General features: G+C 39.7%; 1 protein-coding gene across 2 annotated transcripts in view; it reads left to right on the forward strand.

Moving 5' to 3' along the window:
- The first annotated feature begins 536 nt into the window (after nucleotides 1–536).
- The window catches only part of LOC132154681 (ephrin type-A receptor 4-like), a 37,263-nt gene continuing 14,321 nt past the window's right edge, over nucleotides 537–23,478 (forward strand). For both annotated transcript variants that reach the window (XM_059563330.1, XM_059563331.1), the window contains exons 1-4: nucleotides 537–725; nucleotides 1,887–1,954; nucleotides 3,943–4,606; nucleotides 20,811–20,966. In XM_059563330.1, coding sequence (XP_059419313.1) covers nucleotides 626–725; nucleotides 1,887–1,954; nucleotides 3,943–4,606; nucleotides 20,811–20,966 — 988 coding nt within the window. In that variant the 5' untranslated portion in view covers nucleotides 537–625. The remainder of the gene's footprint in view (nucleotides 726–1,886; nucleotides 1,955–3,942; nucleotides 4,607–20,810; nucleotides 20,967–23,478) is intronic.

Below are 23,478 nucleotides of genomic sequence, written 5' to 3' on the forward strand. Positions count from 1 at the left end.
TGTTAATAATGTAATAGAAGTAGGCCTATTTATACACGATCTAGCAAGTTTAGAAACTTGCCTTTTGCTCGAGTGTTGTGGCTAAGAGAAAAATTGCAAACACTAGACGGCGCACTTGCTCTTCCCACTATATGGCTGTTTAGCTTAACTTTAATGACTACTTGGACGTTCCATACATACTTATGTATGACGTATACAGCTATAATAATTATGTTCAGGGTATTTCCAATATATTCTGGACAGTGTTCTGTATGTAAAAGTAGCATTTTAACAAACAGCCGCTCTCTTTCTTTTTAGCGCGTTCTCTGTCACTCGTGCACTCTGTTATCTTACACAAACGCGAGCGTGGGATTTTATGATACGCAAAAGACTGAAAGAAGAAAGAGTTTTTTATACTTATACAATTCTTCATTTAACATATACCTGAAAAAAAAAATAGGTTGGTTATTTCACCGAATGGACAGACTGTTGACTTTTGGTGTCTCGCTGTGACCGGCACGTCAGGCAGTAAAGATCCGCCCCTCGGCGGTGTTCTGCTGCTCTGGGTGCATCATTGTTAAACACTAATTCCACCAGGACAGACGCAACTTCGGTCCGTGCGCGGAGCGGAGGAGACGCACACAACATGACACTAATGGCTGCACTTGTGTTCACAGCGACTTTTGCGCTTATAATATGGATACCGACTTTCGCATTAACCGCACGGGTCTACCCTCCTAATGAAGGTAAGGATTTACCAGGGAAAATATCTCCAGAGTTATTTTGTTGTTTGTTTGGGTTACGACATGGGAAGGTATAAAGAGGCACAGTGTATGACTGCAATGACTGCTTTTTTTATCTCGTCAGCGAAAAGGAATTATATAATTTTCTCTGAAAGTCCCTTTGGGCATCTCCAAGTGTCTGTGGTTCCCTAATCCAGAGATTTTATGGAAGACTGAGCTTTTTTCCCCCCATCAAACGAAGTTGAACTCGGACTATATTGGGAGTAAACACTCTGGTTCAAACGATTTTTAATTTTATTGGAACGCATTTTTTGCACATATCTTTATTTATTTATTTATTTATTTTATTATTGTTATTATTATTGTTTTATTCATATTTCATGATATGTGCATGGATGGCCAGAAATTAAAATATAAGTAGTTCACGACTTATTATTTCCTTGGAGTGTTTTCAGTAGCGAAATGCACGAAATTCAGAGACGTGCACAAAACCGACACAGCCACTTCAGTATATAATGTTGAAGTCTCAATTCAATTCTCGTAAATGTCGCATTAAAAAACTGCATGCTTTTAAACTTCTTAAATTTAATATATAGTACATATCTATCTATCTATCTATCTATCTATCTATCTATCTATCTATCTATCTATCTATCTATCTATCTATCTAATGTATATAGCCTCTGTATGTATAGTGTGTTAGCCTCTGTATGTATAGGCTACACACACACACACAAACATTTATTGTGTCTGCTCATTTTAAATTTTGAAACCCTTACAAATAATAATAATAATAAAATAATAAAAAAAAACGTGACCATAAGCTTTTTATATATATTCTTTGCACGTTCGTTCCACTGATTATTTTCCACTTTCAGAGGACATAATCTTACTTGGACAATAGCCAACACAGAATACTGATTAAAACAATACATAAACATGCTGAAATCCAATTTGACAAAATACATATTTTGGCCAAATATTCACTTGTATTATTTAACCATATCCAATAAATAGCCTTATGAGCCTAAATCAGAACTTTGTGCAGTTGGGAACAAAAGCATAACAACAGAAACAAGTTGTGACTTAAGAGGTAGTTTGATCTAGTCATAAGGAGATTGATGATCCATCTTCAGTAACTCATGGCATTTTGTCTTTCGGTAGTGACGCTGCTGGACTCGAGAACTGTCCAAGGAGAACTGAAATGGGTTGCGAGTCCAACAGAAGGAGGGGTGAGTCTACAGAGGATAGACAATGTTGCTTTTATGTTTGTATATGTGTGGGAAAATCTCTATCTGCAATTCTTGAAAGTGTTTATTTTCTTGAAAATTATATTTGCAAATGATAAAGCAGACTAGAGAAATTAAAAATTAGTTTTTTGAGCACAGCAGAATTGCTGCTTCACACTGTATGTAAGAAGGGACAGGATCTAACCAAGGCCTCCTGTTATGCCAGAGCCCCACACACACACACACAAACCCGTTTAAGAGGCATCACACTGTATGCTATCAGTATTTTCTGCATTAGTGCATAGATGAAACACAGACGACTAATGAGACATATACAAACATCCATAATTATAAACCCTGACAGATTAAATGGCTGCTCGTGCTCAGGATAATTCATTTAGGAATTTTATGCTTCGTAATTATAAATGTTCCTTTTTTACATCATTTATGGGCTGGCATCTTAAAATTTGAGAATTCTCTTGTGCTCGGTGTACTGTATTTTGTATATATGATAATGAGGGCATGTCTTTTTGGCTTACTAAAATGAGCACAGATAGGCTGATGAAAAAAGGCTATTTGCTAATGTTTAAGAATTTAAGTGCTAATAATTAATTTATATATATATATATATATATATATATATATATATATATATATATATATATATATATATATATATATATATATATATATATATATGCAAAAAAATGTCAGTGCTATATACCTCAAATGAATTGTGTTAATTATACACACATTATGTGATTTATATAAAATGTTTTGTTTATTTAATATTCATGCTTGATTATCATTATTATGCAATTATTGCAATTAAATGTGTTAAAGTAGCACAAGCACCTTGTATTTAGTCACTTTTATTGTTACTGTTATTGTGATTAATTTTTATCATGTATTAGTTCAAAAAATAGATGTCTTAACCAACATTGTTGGTTTGTCTATTATCAATTAACGTGAAGGTAATAGATAGGAAAACCTAACAAAACAAAGCCAAATACAAAAAAGAAAAAAAAACTCAACAGTCTTGCACACTATGGATACTTGCACATATATATGTACAATGTTTCGGTCCCATGACCTTCATCAGATATATAAAGATTGTTGTAGAAACGTTGTTTTCTACATACCGCTTTGGTTGGTTTTAGGTTTAATGGTGAACTTGGTATTTGAAGAAATGTGCTCCTCAATCCTCTGCTGATTTATCTCAACGGCCCATTTGATTGACAGGGTCCTGACAGAGCCCCCTCCCTCACGAAAATGGGCCAAATGTACAGCTTTATCGGTGTGACAGCTGGGATTTCTACACTTACGACTTACAAAGAGTGAAATAGCGAGAAGAAAAGACACCGTCATAGATTGTGACAGGCCTTTTCAAAACTCTACTTCACTGCGAACATCTAATTTGAAACTCTCACCAGAAGGAAGCATTAAACTCTAGCCCCCATAGTATTACAATGCCCTAATATGGGATTAATGGTGACCAGGAAGTCAGGTTGTACTTGTAAATATAGCTGGTCATTGCATTTGTTTGGTATATGTGCTAGGGTGTTTGTAATGGTGTATTATTATTGAAAACCATATTTTGGCCTTAGTTTCAATTTAATTTTACGTGTAGCCACAATTACCTCCCAAAAAAAAATTTAGAAGGCTTAAACATTACTTGCTTTTCTGATGTGCAGAAATGGATCTTAACAATGCTTTGATTAATCATATTATCCCAATTATGATGATTATTTAATGGCCAAATTTAATTTTTGGAGCAGCACATGCGCATAAGTGCACAGAACTGGTAGATGTGTGATTAAATTCTCATTATCATATTATAATCAATGAAATCATTGCATCATTGCAGCAGTCTGTGGAACATCTTTAGCATCGGGACTGGAATTGTGTGCACCTGCTTTAACAAAAGTCTCCCCAGTAGAATTTCTATAGGCCTACTTACCTCTCTGTCTTTCCCTCCATCTCTCTCACAGTGGGAAGAAGTGAGCATCATGGATGAGAAGAATACGCCAATCAGGACGTACCAGGTATGCAACGTGATGGAACCCAACCAGAACAACTGGCTCCGAACTGACTGGATCCCCCGTGGTGGAGCTCAGCGCATCTACATCGAGATCAAATTCACTCTGCGTGACTGCAACAGCTTGCCAGGAGTCATGGGAACCTGTAAGGAGACCTTTAACCTCTACTACTATGAGTCCAACAATGACAAAGAGCGGTACATTCGAGAGAACCAGTTCACAAAAATCGACACAATCGCAGCCGACGAGAGCTTCACACAGGTGGACATAGGAGACCGTATCATGAAGCTTAACACGGAAGTTCGTGATGTGGGAATTTTGACAAGGAAGGGCTTCTACCTGGCGTTCCAGGATGTTGGAGCCTGCATCGCTCTGGTATCTGTACGGATCTTCTATAAAAAATGCCCCCTCACCGTACGCAACCTGGCCCAGTTTCCAGACACCACCACTGGGGCAGACACCTCATCGCTAGTGGAGGTACGCGGATCCTGTGTGGACAATTCAGAGGAACGTGAGGTCCCTAAAATGTACTGCGGAGCAGATGGAGAATGGCTGGTGCCTATTGGAAACTGTTTGTGTAACCCTGGCTATGAGGAATATGGAGGAACATGCCAAGGTAAGAGCTCAGATGATACCCTCGCTCCATTTTTGCCAACAGAGCATTTCACCAGGTTCTTTTATGAGTCAAGATTTATGCACCTCCCACATGGAAAGTAAAAAAAATAAATACCCTGATCTCTCAGCAGTGATAGATTCTATAATTTAACATGAGATCATTATAAGAGAAGCTGACCCGGATACACTTTTCCCCCCTCAGGGATGTGAGAGTTTATACAAATGTAGACAGCTGGGTACTCCGCTGATCACTTTGGATTAAGCTAGTGTTGCTATTCGAGAGGTCTGGATATGATTATGAATTGCCCTGTTTGATATCAAAACACCTCCCTGTGGATTTGTGCATGAGAAACGTTGGTGCTAATTATTTTGTTGGAGCAACAGCCGTGTGGTTTATTAGCAGAATCCTCTTAATTAGATCATGGGCTACCCTTTTCGCTCTCATTCTCCTTTGCTATCTCTCAAGAGCATGTGCAATGGTTTTCAGTTCACATTAAAGGGAATAGATTTGACTGGCAAAACACTGAAAGAGCAGGAGAGATAAAAGAAGAAAAGGAGAGGATCAGATAGATTGCTTCTGTCACCAGAGGGCCATTTCTCTTTCTCCATGCTGGCTTTGATTCCCAGTGTCCGTAGTCAGGCCATACGGCATGGAAAAAGCTGTGACATACTGTTTGGGGTAATTCTGAGGTCAGTGCAGGCAAAAATGAAGAGCCATAGGACATGAAGACAGTTTGAGCACGCCCTTTCTTTCTTTTCTGTCTGGTCCAGAAGAGGGTCATCGCTTGAGCAGGGTGATAAATGGCCGACTGGCCAGTCTAACTGCCTTTATTTATGAGCGCTATCTCAGTGGGCTAATTGCATGACAAATACAGGCTGTAATTTAGGGTTCCTGCAGGCTCAAGGGGGGTACTCACCATTCACCGTGGGCGATCTCTCTCAGTGGATGTGCTTGTGTGGGTGGCTGAATGGGGTACACTGGGAAAGGACATTCTCAGAGATCTGGCCATTTTTCTCATGCACTCTTTTATTAGCAGAGCTCGCTGGCAACAGCCGGGTTCCCCACTCACTTCTTAGCTTTTCTTCTCTCTCCCACTGCTCTCTTTTGACGTTCAGATATGTTTAAATGAAGGAAAGAGGCTGTAATTTACAGAGATCAGAACGGTGTTTCCACACAGACATTTGGTGGAACATTTTACTTCACTTCACTTCAGGGCTTGCAATGATGATTTCATTACTCTGAGATATTTGGAAGAAGGTGTTTTTAATATTTCTGTTGTTTGGCATAGGCAAAAGTTTTCAGGTTTCATTTATCATCTCACACATCAATTAAAAAACCCTTCAAGTCCCAAAAGCTGATATATGTAGAGGATAATTTGTTTAATTTCTGGGTACAGGACTGAACTCTACGGATCAGATTTCATGTTAGTTCACAAAACCACATCACTCATTGCTCTTTCAGACCAGTGCTGCATTGCCAATTTTACATTTATTGATCTTGCATGTCCATTAATGTCATTCATATACAATTTAAAATTAATGAAAAAAAAAAAGAAAAGAAATCTAGAAAATATAAAAATGCATTGCTAAAAATATGTTGATAGGACAATCCCTATTGAACAGCAGAAAAAAAAAATCAAAAGAATCCTTATTTATTGTTGAAAACAAATAATTTTTTTGATACTGGTCAATGGGAAAAGTGACTAATAAAAATATATATTTAGTAGCCAAATTCCAGCTTTCATAAATTTCCTAGGCTCCTTCTTTATATATCCTTAGACCATCGTCTTTATATCTGTCTGATTTCAATTTGAGCCTGTCATCAATGGCTGATTAAGGCATCATATGCTGTCTTCAGCAAGGCAACAGGCAGTTGTTTCCACATTGAGGCGGGTTCAAAAGGTGGCTTTCTCTCCCAGCATGCAGATGGGAGTCACTATTAGTTTGATAAGTCTGTGTGTGCAGCCCAGGCCAGGGGAAGGATGCAAAGGTTCACCTTCAATGTGAGGGTGTAGGAGAGGGGAGAACCTTCTCAATGGGGTGTCCTGAGGACCTGTGAAAAAAGCCCATTGAAAATAAGGGATACAAGCCCCCATACCTCAAAAGACCTCAATGCGAGCCTCTCCCCAATTGTTAGGATGCCGTGATCCGGGATGGGGGTGAGAGGGGAGGAACACCAGACAGGGTCAGGGGTGACCCTTGGCTTTATCTTCCTCTACTCCCTGAGAGACGGGGGTCATGGCCGAGATTTATTAAGACGTCACAATTTTGACAGCTGCAGCCTAGACAGACAGGTCCAAGAACAGAAGAGCAAGAGAAGGCCACAAAACCGCCGCCATTCGTTGGTGAATGGAGCAGAGACTTGGCCAGAGGATTTTGTGTCTTTTCATCCTTATAAAAGTTTGTTGTTTTCTTACTTCTCATCTGCTGTGTTGAGTAGGAGGTGAGGACAAAGAGGAAATCTCTGTTTGCTAGTGGGCGTACGGCGAGCTGGAGATGTGTAAAAGCACGCTGAGGTGCTAGGCTGCAATGGAGAATGACAGCCCATTCTCACTGTTTCACTACACTATAGACATACAAATAGTTTAGTGAAACAACAAGACTGCATGGAGAAAAATCAAACTCTAAATCTAAATCTATCTCTTTTTGACTAATAAGCACCTAACAAAAAAGTACTGTTGTATTATTGAAAAATTTTACCCTCATGATAGTATCTTGTACAAAAGAAGTAGTGGAGCAATTACCATGATACATGATCAAACAAATATATTAGTACTGTGGTACTTTGACAGTATACTTTGGTACTGAAATTTGTGTACCATAGTGTTTAAATGGTATGTCAAGATATTTCAAAAGACATGTCAAAATGTCCAAAAACATGATAGTACCGTGATAGTACAATTTGTTTTTCTAATATTTACATGGTATTTTACATATGTAACATAGTAGTATCATGGTATTCTTGGAAGTAACTTAGATAGTAAATTAATTTCTGCTCCATGGTATATGTCAAGGCCACTGCACCACAGTAGGACCATCGCAGTAGGAAGTGATACCATGGTATTACATGGTAAATGTCCAAAAAACATGGTATTACCATGTCAAAAAATGATGGCAGTACCGTGAAACTTTTTGGTAAGCGATACTATGGTGTTTTTTAATGTATCTTGCAATTCAAGAGGGATAATGTATATCAAATTGCCATCTGATACATCATTCAACCATGGTGCTGCCACATTATTTTTTAATGGGTGCTAATGTAAAACAGCTCATGCATATTTAAGTTATTAGAAAGGATAAAGGGTTTGAAAACTAGAGCATGATGGGAAGGTGTGATAATATGAAACACTGCTCTTTGAATCAGAACAGACAGCGGTTTGTGTAACTGGAAGGAAAACGATGCTTGACAAGACATTATTTATGTATGTAAGCTGATATGGACTCTCAAGAGAACGCTGTTTGTGTAGACTTTACCGAGCAAAAGAACATTTTTGCTTTAATCACACATTAAATAAATTGGTGTACTTGATGGGAGGTATTGATCTGGTTATCACGTGTTATTGTTGAGGTACAGCTTTTTTTTTCAGGTGTAAACTTTGCACCTTAGCACCTGTATGCGGTTGTTTGTGTGCAAAATTAGAAAAAGCTTGCATGTGTATCTCATTGCTGTCATAATTATAAGCAGGTGTATGATACTCATCATCCTCAGCTGTGAGTAATTTTTGCTCTTTTCTTTGTTAAACAATAGTCGCCGCCTGCCAAAATGCTCCTACCTATAAATATTAATCTCTTCCTTTTTTGTTTTCGATGGCAAGCACATATGTTGATACCTGTCACGATCCTCCTTAGTTCTCCCCTATGAGCCCCTCCACATCCCCTGAATGGACTGTCAGCTGTCCCGGGAAAGAGAGATAGAGAGATGGAGAGAGGTGCTCTTTGATATGAAACAAATACGTAATTTGCATATTTGTCAGTGAAATGCAAAGCCAGCAAACCTGGCTCTCAAAGACAGTGGGCGGCTCATCCTTTTGGCGAGAGGAGCGAAGGTTGGTCCATTCTCTTCGCTCTGTGATCATGGCAGCATGCTGTATACGTTTGAAATCATTTGGATAATATGATTCGCATGATTAAATCCAAATCTTTTGAATTGGCTGAGTCTGATGTTTGCGTTTCACATGCAGAGTTCAGATGCTCCGGTCTATCTGTGTCGCTCTCTTGCAGGCTGTATGTGTGCAATTGCTTTGCTCATGTGTGTGTTGTTCTCCTTGACCTCTTCCTGTCTATTATCATCCGGTGCTTCAATACGGAAGCTCCCCTGACAGCTTACGGGCCTTCAGTTGTCATGATGTGATGGATGCACCGTGGGCGGAAAACGGCCTGAAGGACAGAACTGGTGGGAAGGGTGAGGGATGGAGGTGACTGTCGCCCTCCTACTGGACTATTAGAATCCATGCTAATATAATTTAGGTCATAGATGAAGTGACAAGTGTCCTTTTTTACCATTCATTCAAATGGTATTTGCTATCACAGCATTCAGTGTACCCTGGTATTACCTGCTGATCCAGTCACTGTACCTTCATAACATCACAAAAGTTTTATTTTTATTTAAAATCTCAAAACTTAATTTTGGTATTTTAACATTGTTTATAAATTCACAGCATTTCTCAGGAGTTGTGACTGTTCTGCTAATGCAAATGTTTTGAGACTGTTTTGCTAATGCAGATTAGCCAAACTGTTTCCACCCATGCTATTTAAGACTTAAGATGAGGTGAGAAATGTACAGATCATGAGGAAAAATATGGTATTACCATGGTAAATCAGATGCCGTTTTCTAGGAACCCTGCAGCTGTTCTCAGTAATGTCCCTGCTTCTTGCTGTATGTTTAAGTGGTGTTTGCAGAACCATAGTTTACATCAAAATACCTTGGTATTCTGATACCAATTTGTACATTTTTGTAAGTAAACATTAATGGATACTGTAGTGCCATTGATAAATTAACACGCTGCTGAGACCACACACTAATGTGAATCAGCCAAACTGTTTACACCTATGCAATGAAATAAATTAAGAAATACTTGAAATGGAAATGGATCATAGTAATATCATTGCGTTTGGTTTTACCTTGTAAATTCTCTGTGCTTTCCAGGAATCTGGCAATCCCCAGAAATGTCCCTACTTTTTACTATACGTTCAAATGGTAACCGTTCAATAGCATGGTATATATCGAAGTACCATGATATGGGATCATCAGTGTACTTCTTCGTAAGGCAAAATGTGCGAAATACCCAGATTAAGAACAAGTAATCTAGTGTCCTTGATAAATTCACAGTATTTCCCAAGAAAGTCTGATGAAACTACATGCTAAGCATTTTTTTTTTGTTAATGCGAACTAGCCTGTGTTCCCTTTTGAGAAATTCTGATAGCACTAGACTCATCTCTCTGGTGTTTAATTATATTTTAATTATGCTGCCTGGCACACATTCATTACCGGCGGTCTGGATCCCTTAGATCAGAAGAGCTGAGCACAGATCTCCTTTAGCGTCAGTGGTACAGTGGTGTGGACAGCGCTGTCTCAGAGTATGCGTTCCAGGGTACATATCTCTTCGAGTGGATGAGCCATATTGACTCACTGCTCGAGGGTCTGTCCTCCCATTCTCCCTGATTAACCCAGCATCCATTTAGTCACTGCTCTCCACACATGCTTCATGCCAAAGGGTTTGTGTTCATTTTATAAGATGTCCATCAGCGGCAGTCATGAGCGCCCAACCCAGCTATTTTGTGCCATCCTCCCTGTCAGTTAGTGCCTCGCTCCTTTCTTTTCTCACTGCATACATGAAGCCCTTAAGTTGGCTTCCACCCAGAAAAGGTCATAGGTCATCCTGAGCCTGTGTTGGAGGCCCAAGCCATAATTTTCCTCTGAAGGAGTCGTTGAAGCTGAAGTTTTATACTTATAAGAGTGGCACATTTAACTTTATAGTCAGCATGGCTGCTGTGCGTTTTTGTCTTCGGGTTTGATTAGGACGCTGCCAAAATTTTCTCTGTACAAATGCACCAGATTGAGCCCATGAATGCAGTAGTTCTTTTCTACTAATGAAGTGTTTATGAAGGCCTAATATGAATGCTTTTATTCATGATGATTGATGCCACAAATTAATCTTCTTGATAGCAACTCAAACTAAATGAGAAACCTTTTCTGTACTGTGAATGACAAGAACTGAAGTAACTTAGTGTTTTCTCACTTAGGTAAATATGCAAACGTGAATGAAAAAAATGCTATTCATATACGTGCACAAAAGCACTCTCCATTGCACAAACAGGCATACTCGCTAGCATACTCGGGGATTCCTGACTGAAGTCCTCTTTGCAAAACTCTCTCTCTGCACTTCTAGATAGGACGTCACTTAACATATGTCAATTAGCTGAGAGCTTGTCTACGAGAACGGGAGCTGGAGAATGGACAGACTTAGTAATGGGATTATTTTCGGGGTCGGCAGACCTGCTTCAACAATGCAGGGCAACACTAGTGTTTAGCCCAGAGGGGTCAGAGCGGCGACTTCACATTGCACATTAATACTGGTAATTATTTGGAGGGGTTGAAGCATGGCTGAATCCAATGCTCGTCATTAGACTTGAGGGTTTATTCCTTTCCTGGGGTTTTCGTTAGAGTGGATTGGTCTCTCCCAGACCAGCTGCTGTGGAAAAAGCCACTCGGTTTGTCACTGAACGTAATTAGTTTTGACTTTATGTCTTTGTTAGCGCTGAGAGAAAGACATGGAAAGGTGGGAGGGGAAGATGAAGAGAGTTTGCTGGAGCACTTCTGTGGGGATAAATCTCACCAAGGAATTTCGAAACACAGGAATGTGAGCCTTATATAGAAGCACTGAAATGTAGCTAAACATTGTTTAGAAGTTTTTGTCGCTAAAATGTATGTGTGAAATCACAGAATAATTCAGTGTCCTTGAGTAGAAAAAGTAGCAAAAGTAGCTAAGCTGCATTTTTAGCTTGAAAGTTGCTCAGTGATTTTCAAAATAATATAGTTTTTCATTAAATTTCAGTTTTGTAGCAAAATAATGCTTTTTAATTGAATTAATGTATGATTATTTGTATATAATGATTTAATCCTAAATAGGATTTTGATTATTATTTATTTACCTCAAATAATAATTATTTTATTTTATTAGTAGTACTTTTTTATAATGAAACTTTAACAATAAAGTATTTTACTTAATATTATATAATTGTACATATTTAAGGATATTTTTCACTTTTTGTTAGTAGCCTGTTGTGTAGCTAACTTCTTCTTCTCCTCTCTCTCTCTCTCTCTTTAAGGGTAGCTTGATCTCTTTTCAACCACAAGTAACTTGCAACTTGGCAAGATAAAGTTTCAGATGGCTTCCCCAACATTGCACACTAATAATACTAATGTTCTGTCATGTTCACAGCAGGTTATACGAGATGAAAACAGTGTAGTTTTCCAGTTGATCACTAGAAAGAAGAGTAATCTGAGAAGTTTTTTTTCTTTCTTTTTTCTTGCAGATAAAACGACTTTCTATTTATTCAGCACATAACACCAACTACAGGAAAAGATATCTTCACAAGTTATTAAACTACAACGTTTAAACTGAACAGCTAGTAAGGAACCAAATTCATGCATTTTATAATTAGCATGCACACACTCCTCTTGCCGACCTTTAACAGGATTACAATGTTGTGGGCCTCCTTTAACACATGTGGCTTACTTAAATAAACTGAGTGTGTTACTCTCAACAGACTCCCAAGTGCATTTGTGTGTGCTTACAAACAGACTTTTGCAATCTAACCACGCATGCATTTCTCTCATTTATATTTGTACTCCTAAACCTTCAAAAATGAACGCACGTGACTGAAAGCAAAGCAGAAACTTAAAAAAGAGACGATTGTGAAGTTTAATTCACTCATCACTGCCGTGGAGTTGACACATTTACCATTTAATATCCTCTCCTTGACATTAATCCGAGAACCCAGGAACGTTTTCTGCTAGCTCACCACCTCGTCCCCACACACCTCTGCTCTGAGGCACTAACAGTAACCACAACCCATATGCATGTGCATTCAGTATGTCCGAGGAATTCTTGCGCAGTGTTGAATTTTGGCTCACTTGAGAGGGGAAAAAATTATAGTCTTAATGTTGCTTATTTTCACTGTAAGTTGTTACTGCTTTCTTTGGCTCTGATTTGATGCACGTAATCAAAACATTAGATTTTATCCATTCCGTTTGAGATTTAAAGAGTCTGCCTGTTTCTCCAATGCAGTGTTCTCCATGTCGTGAGCCGTTACTGGTAGTTTTTTTAAGGCACAGATTGCACGCTAGTAAGGGGCGTCCATTCAATGGGCAGCACAGTGCATTCTCACTGTCTTTGTGTGGCAGCCTCCCTTTGAAGGCCCTTGGCTAAGAGGAGGTGGGGGACTGAAGCCGACAGGGAGAACATTAGCATGTCAAAAGCTCCTACAATCAATAAGGGCCTTTTTCTATCTCTCTGTTTCCCTCTCATTCTCTCTCTCTCTCTCTCTCTCTCTCTCTCGCTATATCTCTACTTAGAGACCACAACCTTTTCTGGCATCAGCATTGTACAGACGTTCCCTTCATTTGTCCAGGTTCACCAACTTCAGCATTGGTACTGTCTGGAAAACAAAAGCTATAACTTAGAGACATTGAGCTTTATAAGGGTATTATGAACGTTTGCAGGTTTTAAATTGCCAAATTTAGATTTTTATTGTAGTAGAGAGAAAAGAAAAACAGAAAAAAAAAAACAGAGTGATCAGGAGGAGATAGTGGAAAAGGATCAGGAGCAGAACTCAAACTTGCATTTTACACATGAACACCACAACTAAACCGTAGTTCATATTTTAAAGCATACATTTCTTAAGGGGTTTGTCTTTGGGTTTGAATTTCTTTTTGTGTTCACCATGAGCTGTCAAAGCATGTCCCACCGCTACTGGCTGTGGCCCAGTTGAGAGTAGCCCTTTGCAGTCTCTGCGGTCTGGCCGCTGAACAAAACAAGTGGACAGGACACGACCCATCCTCGGCAGCATCAGCTCTTCAAGAGAACACCACTTAGCCAGGGTTCATGCCGAATGCACCGCTGTGACCCCTTCTGCAGAATTTAATATAGCGGTCCAGAGAGAGCCTATTGCCAAGCCTGCTTGAAGCGAGTCCTATTTGCTAATGATTGTAAGAGTAATCCTGCCTGTGAGCTGTGTTGAAAGAGACAGGGCTGAAGGGGGTGGTTTATGGAGTGTCAGAAAAGCAATTGCTGGCCAGAGCATTTGCAGTGAGGGGAAAAATGTGAGCTTTGCAATGAGGGGACAATGATTCTGCGCCCTCTAAAGCAAGGCAATTATGACCACGAGTAGTGGAAAAAGACACAAACAGAGAAAAGTGAGACTGAGAGGTTTTTGAGCTTTTATCTTAATAGTAGCATATTTTTGGAAATATAAAATATGCTCTAAAAGAAAAGTACCATGGTACTGCCATGGTATTTTATTTGTATTTTTTTTAAGTAACACAGAGTGTCATGTAAATTCCATATCAGTACCATAGTACATATTAAAGTAGCATAACATCTGATGCCATCACTGTAAAATAGTTTCCCCACGGTTCTTTGTTGTAAGGGTTTAAATACAATGCAAACAGTGTTGTTATTGTTAACTAAAAAAAAAAAAACTGGAATAAAGTAAAATATTAATATTAGTTAAAAAAGGAAATTTTCTAAATAATGTAATTGTAATATAATAAATACTATAATAATATATAAAATAATATTGCATGTAAATACCATCGCACAACAATTCCAGTACCAGGTTATTTACATTACCATGAAGTGTTAAAAACATCAGTTATATAAAAGTAGTCAATACGACTAGTACACTATATTCCAAGTCTGTTGAGGATGTTTGACCAATGGTTGCCTATACCTCCTTTTACTAAATTATATTTGTGGATGTAATGAATTCAACCTTGCTAATCATCGGGAAGAAGGAGGCGGGAACCGGCGGACAATCAAACAACATTTTAATAAACCAAAATAAACACAAAACAGCGCACCAGTCCCTCACGGACGACTGGTGCGCGCAAATAAAAACCAAAACACAACTAAAAGCCCAGGCCTGGTCCTCTCTCGTCCTTCACTGTTGTCGCTCCAGTTTTATATCCTTCCATCTCCTCCGTGGGCCTCGAGACCGGCGGGTCGAACAGGTGTAGCTCATCTCCAATCACTCCACCGGCCTGGCGAACGGCACAGACTCCTCCGCTCCCTCAAGGACGGCAGCCGCCCCTCCCTATCGTGGGCGGCCGGTAGCGAGCTCGCCCGTCCCCGGCAACTCGCTCCAGCCCACCGCCTCAAGCGTCCATGGCGGCATCCTCCTCGCCTGCTCGTTGGCACCGCGGATTCACCACAGCGGCGAGGGATCTTCAGCAGCGCGTCCCTCCTTCTCCCGGGCTTCGGCACCACTGTAATGAATAAAACCTTAATATTCATCCGGAAGAAGGAGGCGGGAACCGGCGGACAATCAAACAACATTTTAATAATTTAAAATAAACACAAAACAGCGCACCAGCCCCTCACGGACGACTGGTGCGCACAAATAAAAATCAAAACACAACTAAAATCCCAGGCCTGGTCCTCTCTCGTCCTTCACTGTCGTCGCTCCAGTTTTATATCCTTCCATCTCCTCCGTGGGCCTCGAGACCGGCGGGTCGAACAGGTGTAGCTCATCTCCAATCACTCCACCGGCCTCGCTCCCATGTCCCTCGGCCCCGCCCCACTCGTCACAGTGGATATCTAACTCTACATGTTTTTAGCGACATGATATTGAGTAATGACTGAATTTGCATCTGTCAGATGAAACTTGCCTTCGCATACACACACATTGCAAGGCAACTCCTCCTTGTTTGCTATGCAGGAATGGTTAGGAATGTGAGATGCCTGGCCCCCTGCCTCTCTCAGCTGCCCGCTCCACTCAGAGGACAGTAGACAAGACAATGAGCTGCATTTTAGAAAGACCTCACCTCCACATCCCTGCTGCTGCACTGTCCCTCCCCCCACAGTGGACTGAGCACAGAAAAGGGTGTTTTCTTGTCACCTGCCTGAGCCAACCCTTCATAAAGAACTTCCTGAAATTCTGTGAGTGTGTGTGTAGGTGGAGTTCCTTCCTATCAGATCCAAACCACTGGCTGGGATCTTGATGTGATTCAGAAAGACCTACCCGGGAGTTGTTGTCTATGCTGCTTTGCCTCCTTCTGCCTTTCCTTCAAAGCTTTACACAGCTCTCTATATAAAACACAGCAACACACACACATCTCTGTACAGCAGATGGCCACGTAATATTTTACCTCAGAGCAGAGCTCTCACACATAAAGGTTAACACACGTCCTTTGTGTATGTTGCCTCTAGCTGTACCTCCATATTACTTTGGTAAGACCTTGGGACTGTCTTTAGAAAAGTTTGAGGAAACTTTTGACAGGTTTGTGGGGATCAGAGAGAGCGAGAGAGGGCAAGGGAAGGGTACGCAGAAGCAGAGACAGACAGAAGAGCGATAAATAAAACCTAGGCTAATATATGGAGATTAAAGCCAGTAAGCTTTGACACAGTTTGGCCCCTCGCTGACAAACAAGCTTCACAGGGGTTAGAGCCACATCAATCACAGCATCATCTCACACACGCACACTGCGGCGATGAGGAATGTTTGCATGCCGCGTGTGGATCAAGGTTTATCAGTCACTGCAGATGTAATTAATAAGCAGAAGAAGGCAGGAACCGATCAATGAGGGAATTGGTGTGTTCGTGCTGGAGGCCAGAGATGATAATCATCTTTCTTTTTCTCATTCTGTTTTTGCTGTACTTCTTTCTCCACTCATTCAGGCATAGCATCAGATAAGAGTGAAAGCAGTGTTTGAAAAGACAACTCTGAGAATTTTGTGTACGTTAAAGCATTTTTTTTGCAGTGAAAAGGTTATAAACTACATACATGTCATGAAAAGTCCCTGAAATTCTGACATGAACCTGGTAACTCAGGAGATAATGTGAATGTGTGGGTGTGTGTGTGTGTGAGAGAGAGAGAGAGAGAGAGAGATGGAGAGAGAGAGAGAGAGAGGGAGAGAGAGAGAGAGGGTTGGATAAGCTGATGTTGATCCTCCTAAGCAGCGGCTTCAGAGATAAGCCAACATCATAAAAGTGTCATAAATATGTTAGCCATTAGCAAACCCACAGGTCTTGACTTCACTTTCATTGCCTTCGGCAAGTGAGTCTATGTGCGTGTGTGTGTGTGTGTGTGCATGTGCGAAAGAGACTTTCCTTTTCTTATTCTTCAGAGAAGCAGCCAAAATGTCCAATATGCTCAATTTCTAATAAATTTATCAGTCACATTTCTAGGTTTCAACATATTTTTATGGGATAATGCGGAAAAAATGTAGAAAATATATAGATATTATTTATTATTTAAGACCTTCATGTAAACCACTATGAAAGCACATTTACTGAATAGATTCCTTGTCCCTTTTCATTTGTTTTGCTCAAATTTCCCCTGAAGCTAATTTTGTTCTTTTGAACACAAGACTGAACTTTTATTCACAAATCGGTTTTTTTTATTAAACTAATACCAGTGTCAGGAGGTGATGGAGAAAAAAAACTTGCAAAAACAGAGAGATATAGATGGGAAGAGTCTCACTTCATTTGTGTGTGTGAGGAGAGAAATATAACCTGGCAGAGTTAAGTCAGTGTTGAATTTCCGAGAGGTCACACACACTCTGAAGACCACCCAGTGCTGAAGCTCCATTCCCTCTCATTTTCCTGTCCCCCTCTCTGGTTGTATTTTTTTTTCACTTCTCCTCAAATTTCTATTTATTTTTCCTGCAGTTTTACCTCTTTGTCCACTATTTATTTACTTACAATCATCTGAATAGAAATCACCGATGTTGACACAAGTGTCATCAGACCTCTTTACGTGTCCATCTGAATGTCCTCGGATTACATGCATCTAATTGTCCTATTGTCCCACCTGGAACATCTTTCAATACTCATAAACCGACACACATACCTTGTACAATTCCATAATTCATTCGCTTCCCAACACAATGCCCCCGATCTGCTTTTGTCCTCAACTCCACCCTACATTATGTCTTTCTATGCAAGACAAAAGGTGACTGTTTTAAGTTCTAAAGCCCACAGAAAGCATTCAAGGCTCAGTCTGAGATGTTTTCACTGAGATGAACATTGTCCTCATGGTGGACGGTTGGACGAGAGCGCTGACCCTGAATATTGGGGTATGGGCTGGTAATTACGACCCCTTTAATGTCACAGGCAGTAAGCTCATCTCTTCAATCGTCCACCGGAGTGGACAATGAGACCATGATTGTCCTGCTATTGTCCAGCCCAGTTGTCACAGACTTCATGGAGAGAGAGTGGAAAGGTCAGATCTGTAGGGGGGATGAGAGCTGTGTGTGGAATTGAAACCAGGAGTTGTTAGGGGCCTCACGAGGGACCTAGGATGGAGGACTTAGGAAGGAAGGGGACAGCTGGTCGTCTTCCGTAAGGGTCTAGGACTGAGAAAACACTCAGGCTCTTAAGCAGGTGGAGGGTGTTAGATATCCTAAGTGTTTGAGAGAAGTGCTACAAGTCAACGAGTGCATTTGCTTATAAACAAGACCGAAGCTCCTGCACTCGAGGTCTCTTGAACACACCTCCGATTTCCTACCGTGGTTTTAAGCTTCACAAGAATCCTCTTCAATTAACTCTGTCCTCCAGCTGGCGTTAAGATGAACCAAAGCTGATCAGATGAAACCTCCAGCTCTAATTCCCATCATTCCCCTCCAACACATGACAATAAAGCACACCGTTCAGAGGAGGTCGCGACCCAGGGCTGCATCTCTTCTCCCTGAGCTCTTTTTGTCTTTCCATTCCTCACCCCCTACCGTTGTTTTATGGGTCTTGTTTATAAAATGACAGAACTGTGTTAATCTCCTCTCAGAAGATGTACGTTAACTCTCTTCACTGATCAAGCATGCTATTGTGGCTGATTGCGAGTGATTGGGCAGACTGTGATGGGGGGAGAGATATAATGGAGAAATGAAGGAGAGTGGAAGGTGGTGATTCCCGATGGGGAGTGCTAATGCGGCTCCAGGGTGAGATTAAAAAAATTGTCCAGCAGAGAGAGAAATTAAAAGAGAACGAGGCAGAGAGTGATGAGGGACAGTTATTTGAAGTACCGTGTCTTGACGAGAGTTGGGGAAAGTTACTTTTAAAAGTAATCCATGACACTATTTCGTTACTTAATAAAAAAGTAACTAACTGCATTACTTCATTAATTTTTATGGAAATCAATGCAGTATGTTGCTTTTTTGTTACTTTTTGTCATCTTGAGCTGGGCTGGCATATGAATTTCTAATAACCAAACAACTAAAGTTGTATTTTTGGCAACTGTAAAAGCCCCTTCAAACGAAAAATAAAATTAATAAGCCTCAGCCCGAAGGAAATGCCTCTGCATGTCACTCCCAATTTATCTTAACACGGGGACAGGAGAGGAGTCAGTGAATAAATGGGAAAACAAATTAACTTGCATTGCTTTTTTGAAAAAGTAAGTAATGTGTTACTTTTCTAGTTATTTGAAAAGTATTCTGATTACGTAACACGTTACTTATAATGTGTTACCCCCACCATTTGTTTTGACCTCCTGCATCTTGTCTGTCATTTATATTTGTGAGATGCAGGGAACCTTTCTGTCCTCATTTGAAGTGAAAATGCTGAGTGAAGCATGACAGTTTATTTTATTTTATTTTTATAGTTTTTTATTTATTTGTTTCTAATTATTTTTGTATTGTTATTTTTTATATAATCTAGTGCTTAATACTAATATACCTAATACGGTATTTCTGTTAAATATCATAGTTTAGCAGATCTCAAAATTAATACCATATTTATCTTTCATATTGTACATTTTGATGCCTAAATTAACTGTAAAGCATTTGATTGAAAGGAATGCAAATGATTGACAAATTAGAACAAGCTTTCTTTCTTTTGTTTTGTTTTTTTACAACATCAACGAGTGTGTTCCTAATTGAAGTTCCCTTTCTTTCGTACTATTACTGATGCAAAACCACCAAAATGAGAGTTTCCCCCATGTTTGATTTTCACCCAAGAGGCCAGTCTGTGACGTTCAGATCCTCTGTTAGTCTAACGTCTTTTTTATTTGCGAACTTGCAGGTCAAGAGTTCACCAAACCCAAACTTTTGTAGGCAGTGAAAGACAAATATTCTTCACAATTGTTTGCATTCATATGAATGTAAGTGAATGGCTCACAAAGCCCAGTGTGACCGCCCTTTAAGGGCCGTCCTCTCGACACACGAAAGCTTGTTTTCCTATTTGTCATATAAAAGCCTTGTGTTTCTTTCCCATAATGCTTTGCTAAGAGCATGTATGATAATAGCTAAGAGCATTATTATGATTTGTGATATTCCGCATGGAGCGTTTATATTGATAGGACCTTTTAGTGAAACACATCTGTAAACTATCTACAGATCAATAAACTCTTAGATAAATGTCATAAGTAGCGGCTTTATTCATGTTCAAATGTTATCTGTACTTGTGCGAGTATCGATGGCTTTGTAGAGAAAAAAGTCAATAAAAGATCTCAAAGCATTCCTTTGTCTCTGTCACCGTAAATAGGAAATTATGCTGTGTGTTTGTATGTGTGACATATTAGAAGGAGCAACAGAAAAAAAGAAGGAAGTAAAAAGACAAACAAACAAAGGAAGAAAAGAATAAAGCTGGAGGGAGGACAAAAATGGGCGAGAACTAAAATAAAGCGGACAAACTTGAAAAGATTGAAAGAGAAAACAGAGCTAGAGAACAAATGCTGAGAGGGAGAGAGAAAGGGCTTGGCTTGGGTGTTGGGATTAATGACTGTGCATTCCTCTACTATCACTTCCTCTCTTCATTAGAGTGTCATAAAGCTGTGCACTGCTGTCTGCCATTCAGGCATTCCACACCACTCCCTTACAGTGTGTTTCACAGACATGACATAAACACTCAGACACAGAGTGTCGTTATGATAGCTGGAGGTGAAAGACTTAAGAGTTCTGTCTCAAAAGGATGAGCTACTGTAGCAGCATTTGTTAAATAGTTCATGATCATTAACGTCTCAATTTTCTGTCACTTATTTTCTCTTCACAGCCTGTAAGATCGGTTACTACAGAGCGCTGGCTACAGACGACAGCTGCTCTAAGTGTCCCCTGCACAGTTACTCCATTAGGGAGGGATCCACTTCCTGTGCCTGTGACAAAGGCTTCTTCAGGTCTGAGACAGACCCTGCCTCTATGCCATGCACACGTAAGTGCATTTCACTCTACACACTTCATCTGGGTTCACACTAACTGTGCTCACCAAGGCTGGCTGCATTTATTTGATTAAAAAGTGCAGTATAAACAGTAATATTTTGAACTATTGTTGAGTTTCAGGTTTTCTATTTCAATACACTGTAAAAGATTCAGTATCGTATGACCTTCAGAAATCATTCTAATATGCTGATTTGGTGCTCAATAAATATTTATTATTATTATTATCAATGTCGAAAACAGTTGTGCTTCATAATGTGCTTGTGGAAACCTTAATAGAACAGCAATTGTTTAAAATAACATTTTTGGTAAGATCATAAATGAGTGTACTGTCAGTTCTAATCAATTTAAAGCATCCTTGCCGAATAAAAGTTCTGATTTCTTAAAAAAAGTAAATAAAATAAAATACTGACCTCAAACACATCAGTCAGATGATCTCTTTCTGTGTGCCATTCTTGGCTAGAAAAGCTGTAATGTGGATCAGATTATGCTTGTAGTCAAAAGTCTGGCTATGTGAGACTAAATACAGACGTAAACAAACCACCCTGGACATGAGTAATCATTAGACCAGGTCAGGGATTTTGAATTGAGGAAGCACATATCACTCAGGAGAACCAGCACCGCCTGGACTTGTATCAGACTGCAGCTGTTCACTTCACACACCAGTGGAGCTGTTTTCATAAAGGTTAAGGACAAAAACTGTGTTTGACAGTGACAAATTATTGGATGTTTAATGGCAGCGGATGCTAATTTGTGTCTTTTATTCCTGCGTTCCCTAAACAAAAAGTTTTGTGACTGACTGAAAATGTGTGTGTGAAGCAGTGAGTTGGGAGGAGTCCTGTCCTGATGAGTAAAGATAGATGTGTGTCAGACCGTGAGGTGAGCCATAGACTTGATAACAGTGTTCTGCTTATTAAACAGAGACCTGCACCAAAGCTCTGAGCCAAGATGACAGGGTTAATCGTAAAAACGAACATACACATCAAGATTTCTCACATATGAATCACTCAGGTTTTTGCAGACACACACACACTCACGCTCAAGCAGGGGTGATCAAAAAAGCATTACGTGATAATTTTTTTAAAGATCGCTGGGAAGAGGGCAGAGAGGCACCCAGGCCAGATGTGTTCATGGTGTCAGATTTAATGGGATTTCCAGATCTGAATATTCAGGGGTGGCAGTACACTATCAGGCATCCGCACATCCACTTTACGTATCGGATGGTCTTTCTTGCATCTATCTCCTTTCACTTGCCTCTTTAATTGGAGCTCTCTTTCATATCACAGTCTGTCGTTCACCCAGAAGCACACATCACATACTCAACTGCCAATTCACTAACAGCGCATGCAAAAAAATGAGATAAAAAGGTGCTAGGTAGCAAGGGAGAGAAAAAAGCAAAAATCAAGAAAGTGGGGAGACAGACAGCGAAGAAGCGCGAGAAAAACGACCCCATTACGCTTGCTGAGCCGAGCCTCTCTCTCTCACCTTATCGTATTAAAATGCAGCTAAGCCAGTCGACTTAATCAGCTCCTGTCAATCATGGAGCATATGGCACCGAGCCACCGTGGGAGCGTGCTCGCTTCACTCCAGTCTGCCGGGTGGGTACAGCAGCCACATACTTAATACAGAGTTAAAAGACCATTTGCACTTAAAGCTCAGCCAGGAGGATTCAATCTAATCCAGACCGAGGTCAGATATGTGTTTGAAGTGTTTAAATGATTTGGAGGATATGGAGATATTTGAAAATGGCTTTTGCCATATGGGGAGACCTCAAGGAGGGATAATGAGACACATCCTGTTATATTTGTCCTCTTCACTCACTTTTTCGAGTTTGATGTTGGGCATGTGGTTGTTGAGACCACCTATAGAAATGACAAATCTCAAATGAAATCTTTTAAAAAGTGAAGTGAGTAATTTTTTACAAAGTACCAGCTAAATATGCCAACTTTGGTTTAATCAGTTGTGTCATTTGGAAACAAGACTAACAGTTGTTTAGCCAATAGCAGATGAGGAGACACAATTCAACATTAAACATTTCATTTGTATCTTCATGCCAGCAATGTGATTCAAATTCAATGTGATTGATTGTGGAGAATTATTTTTTTTTTTTTTTTTTTTTTTTTTTACATAAGAGCATTTGTTAAATTTGAATATTCTATGTTTCCTGTGCATAAACAGTCTGTCATGCTTCTTATTGTAAACTGGTATTTGTTATTTCAATTGTCATAATCATAAACACTACCTTGTAGCATAAATCATTTTACAGTTTACTGAACTTTGTTATTCTTTAATTATTTACCTATTAAAGCAAATGAATCAGAAGTCTCATACATTCACAGGAAATAACTTGCTTTCTTCATTAAAAAATAAGGTGGCTATCTTTTGCTCCTCAGATTTCATCATGATAATAAATACTCTAACGACCTCAAATCATCTGGAGTTTCAAAAGAGATTTCAACAATGCCCAGATTTGAGATTTCAATCTGAATTTAGACATTTCTCATCCA

Source organism: Carassius carassius, chromosome 12 (genome assembly GCF_963082965.1).
Source record: "Carassius carassius chromosome 12, fCarCar2.1, whole genome shotgun sequence".
Classification (NCBI taxonomy): Eukaryota; Metazoa; Chordata; class Actinopteri; order Cypriniformes; family Cyprinidae; genus Carassius; species Carassius carassius.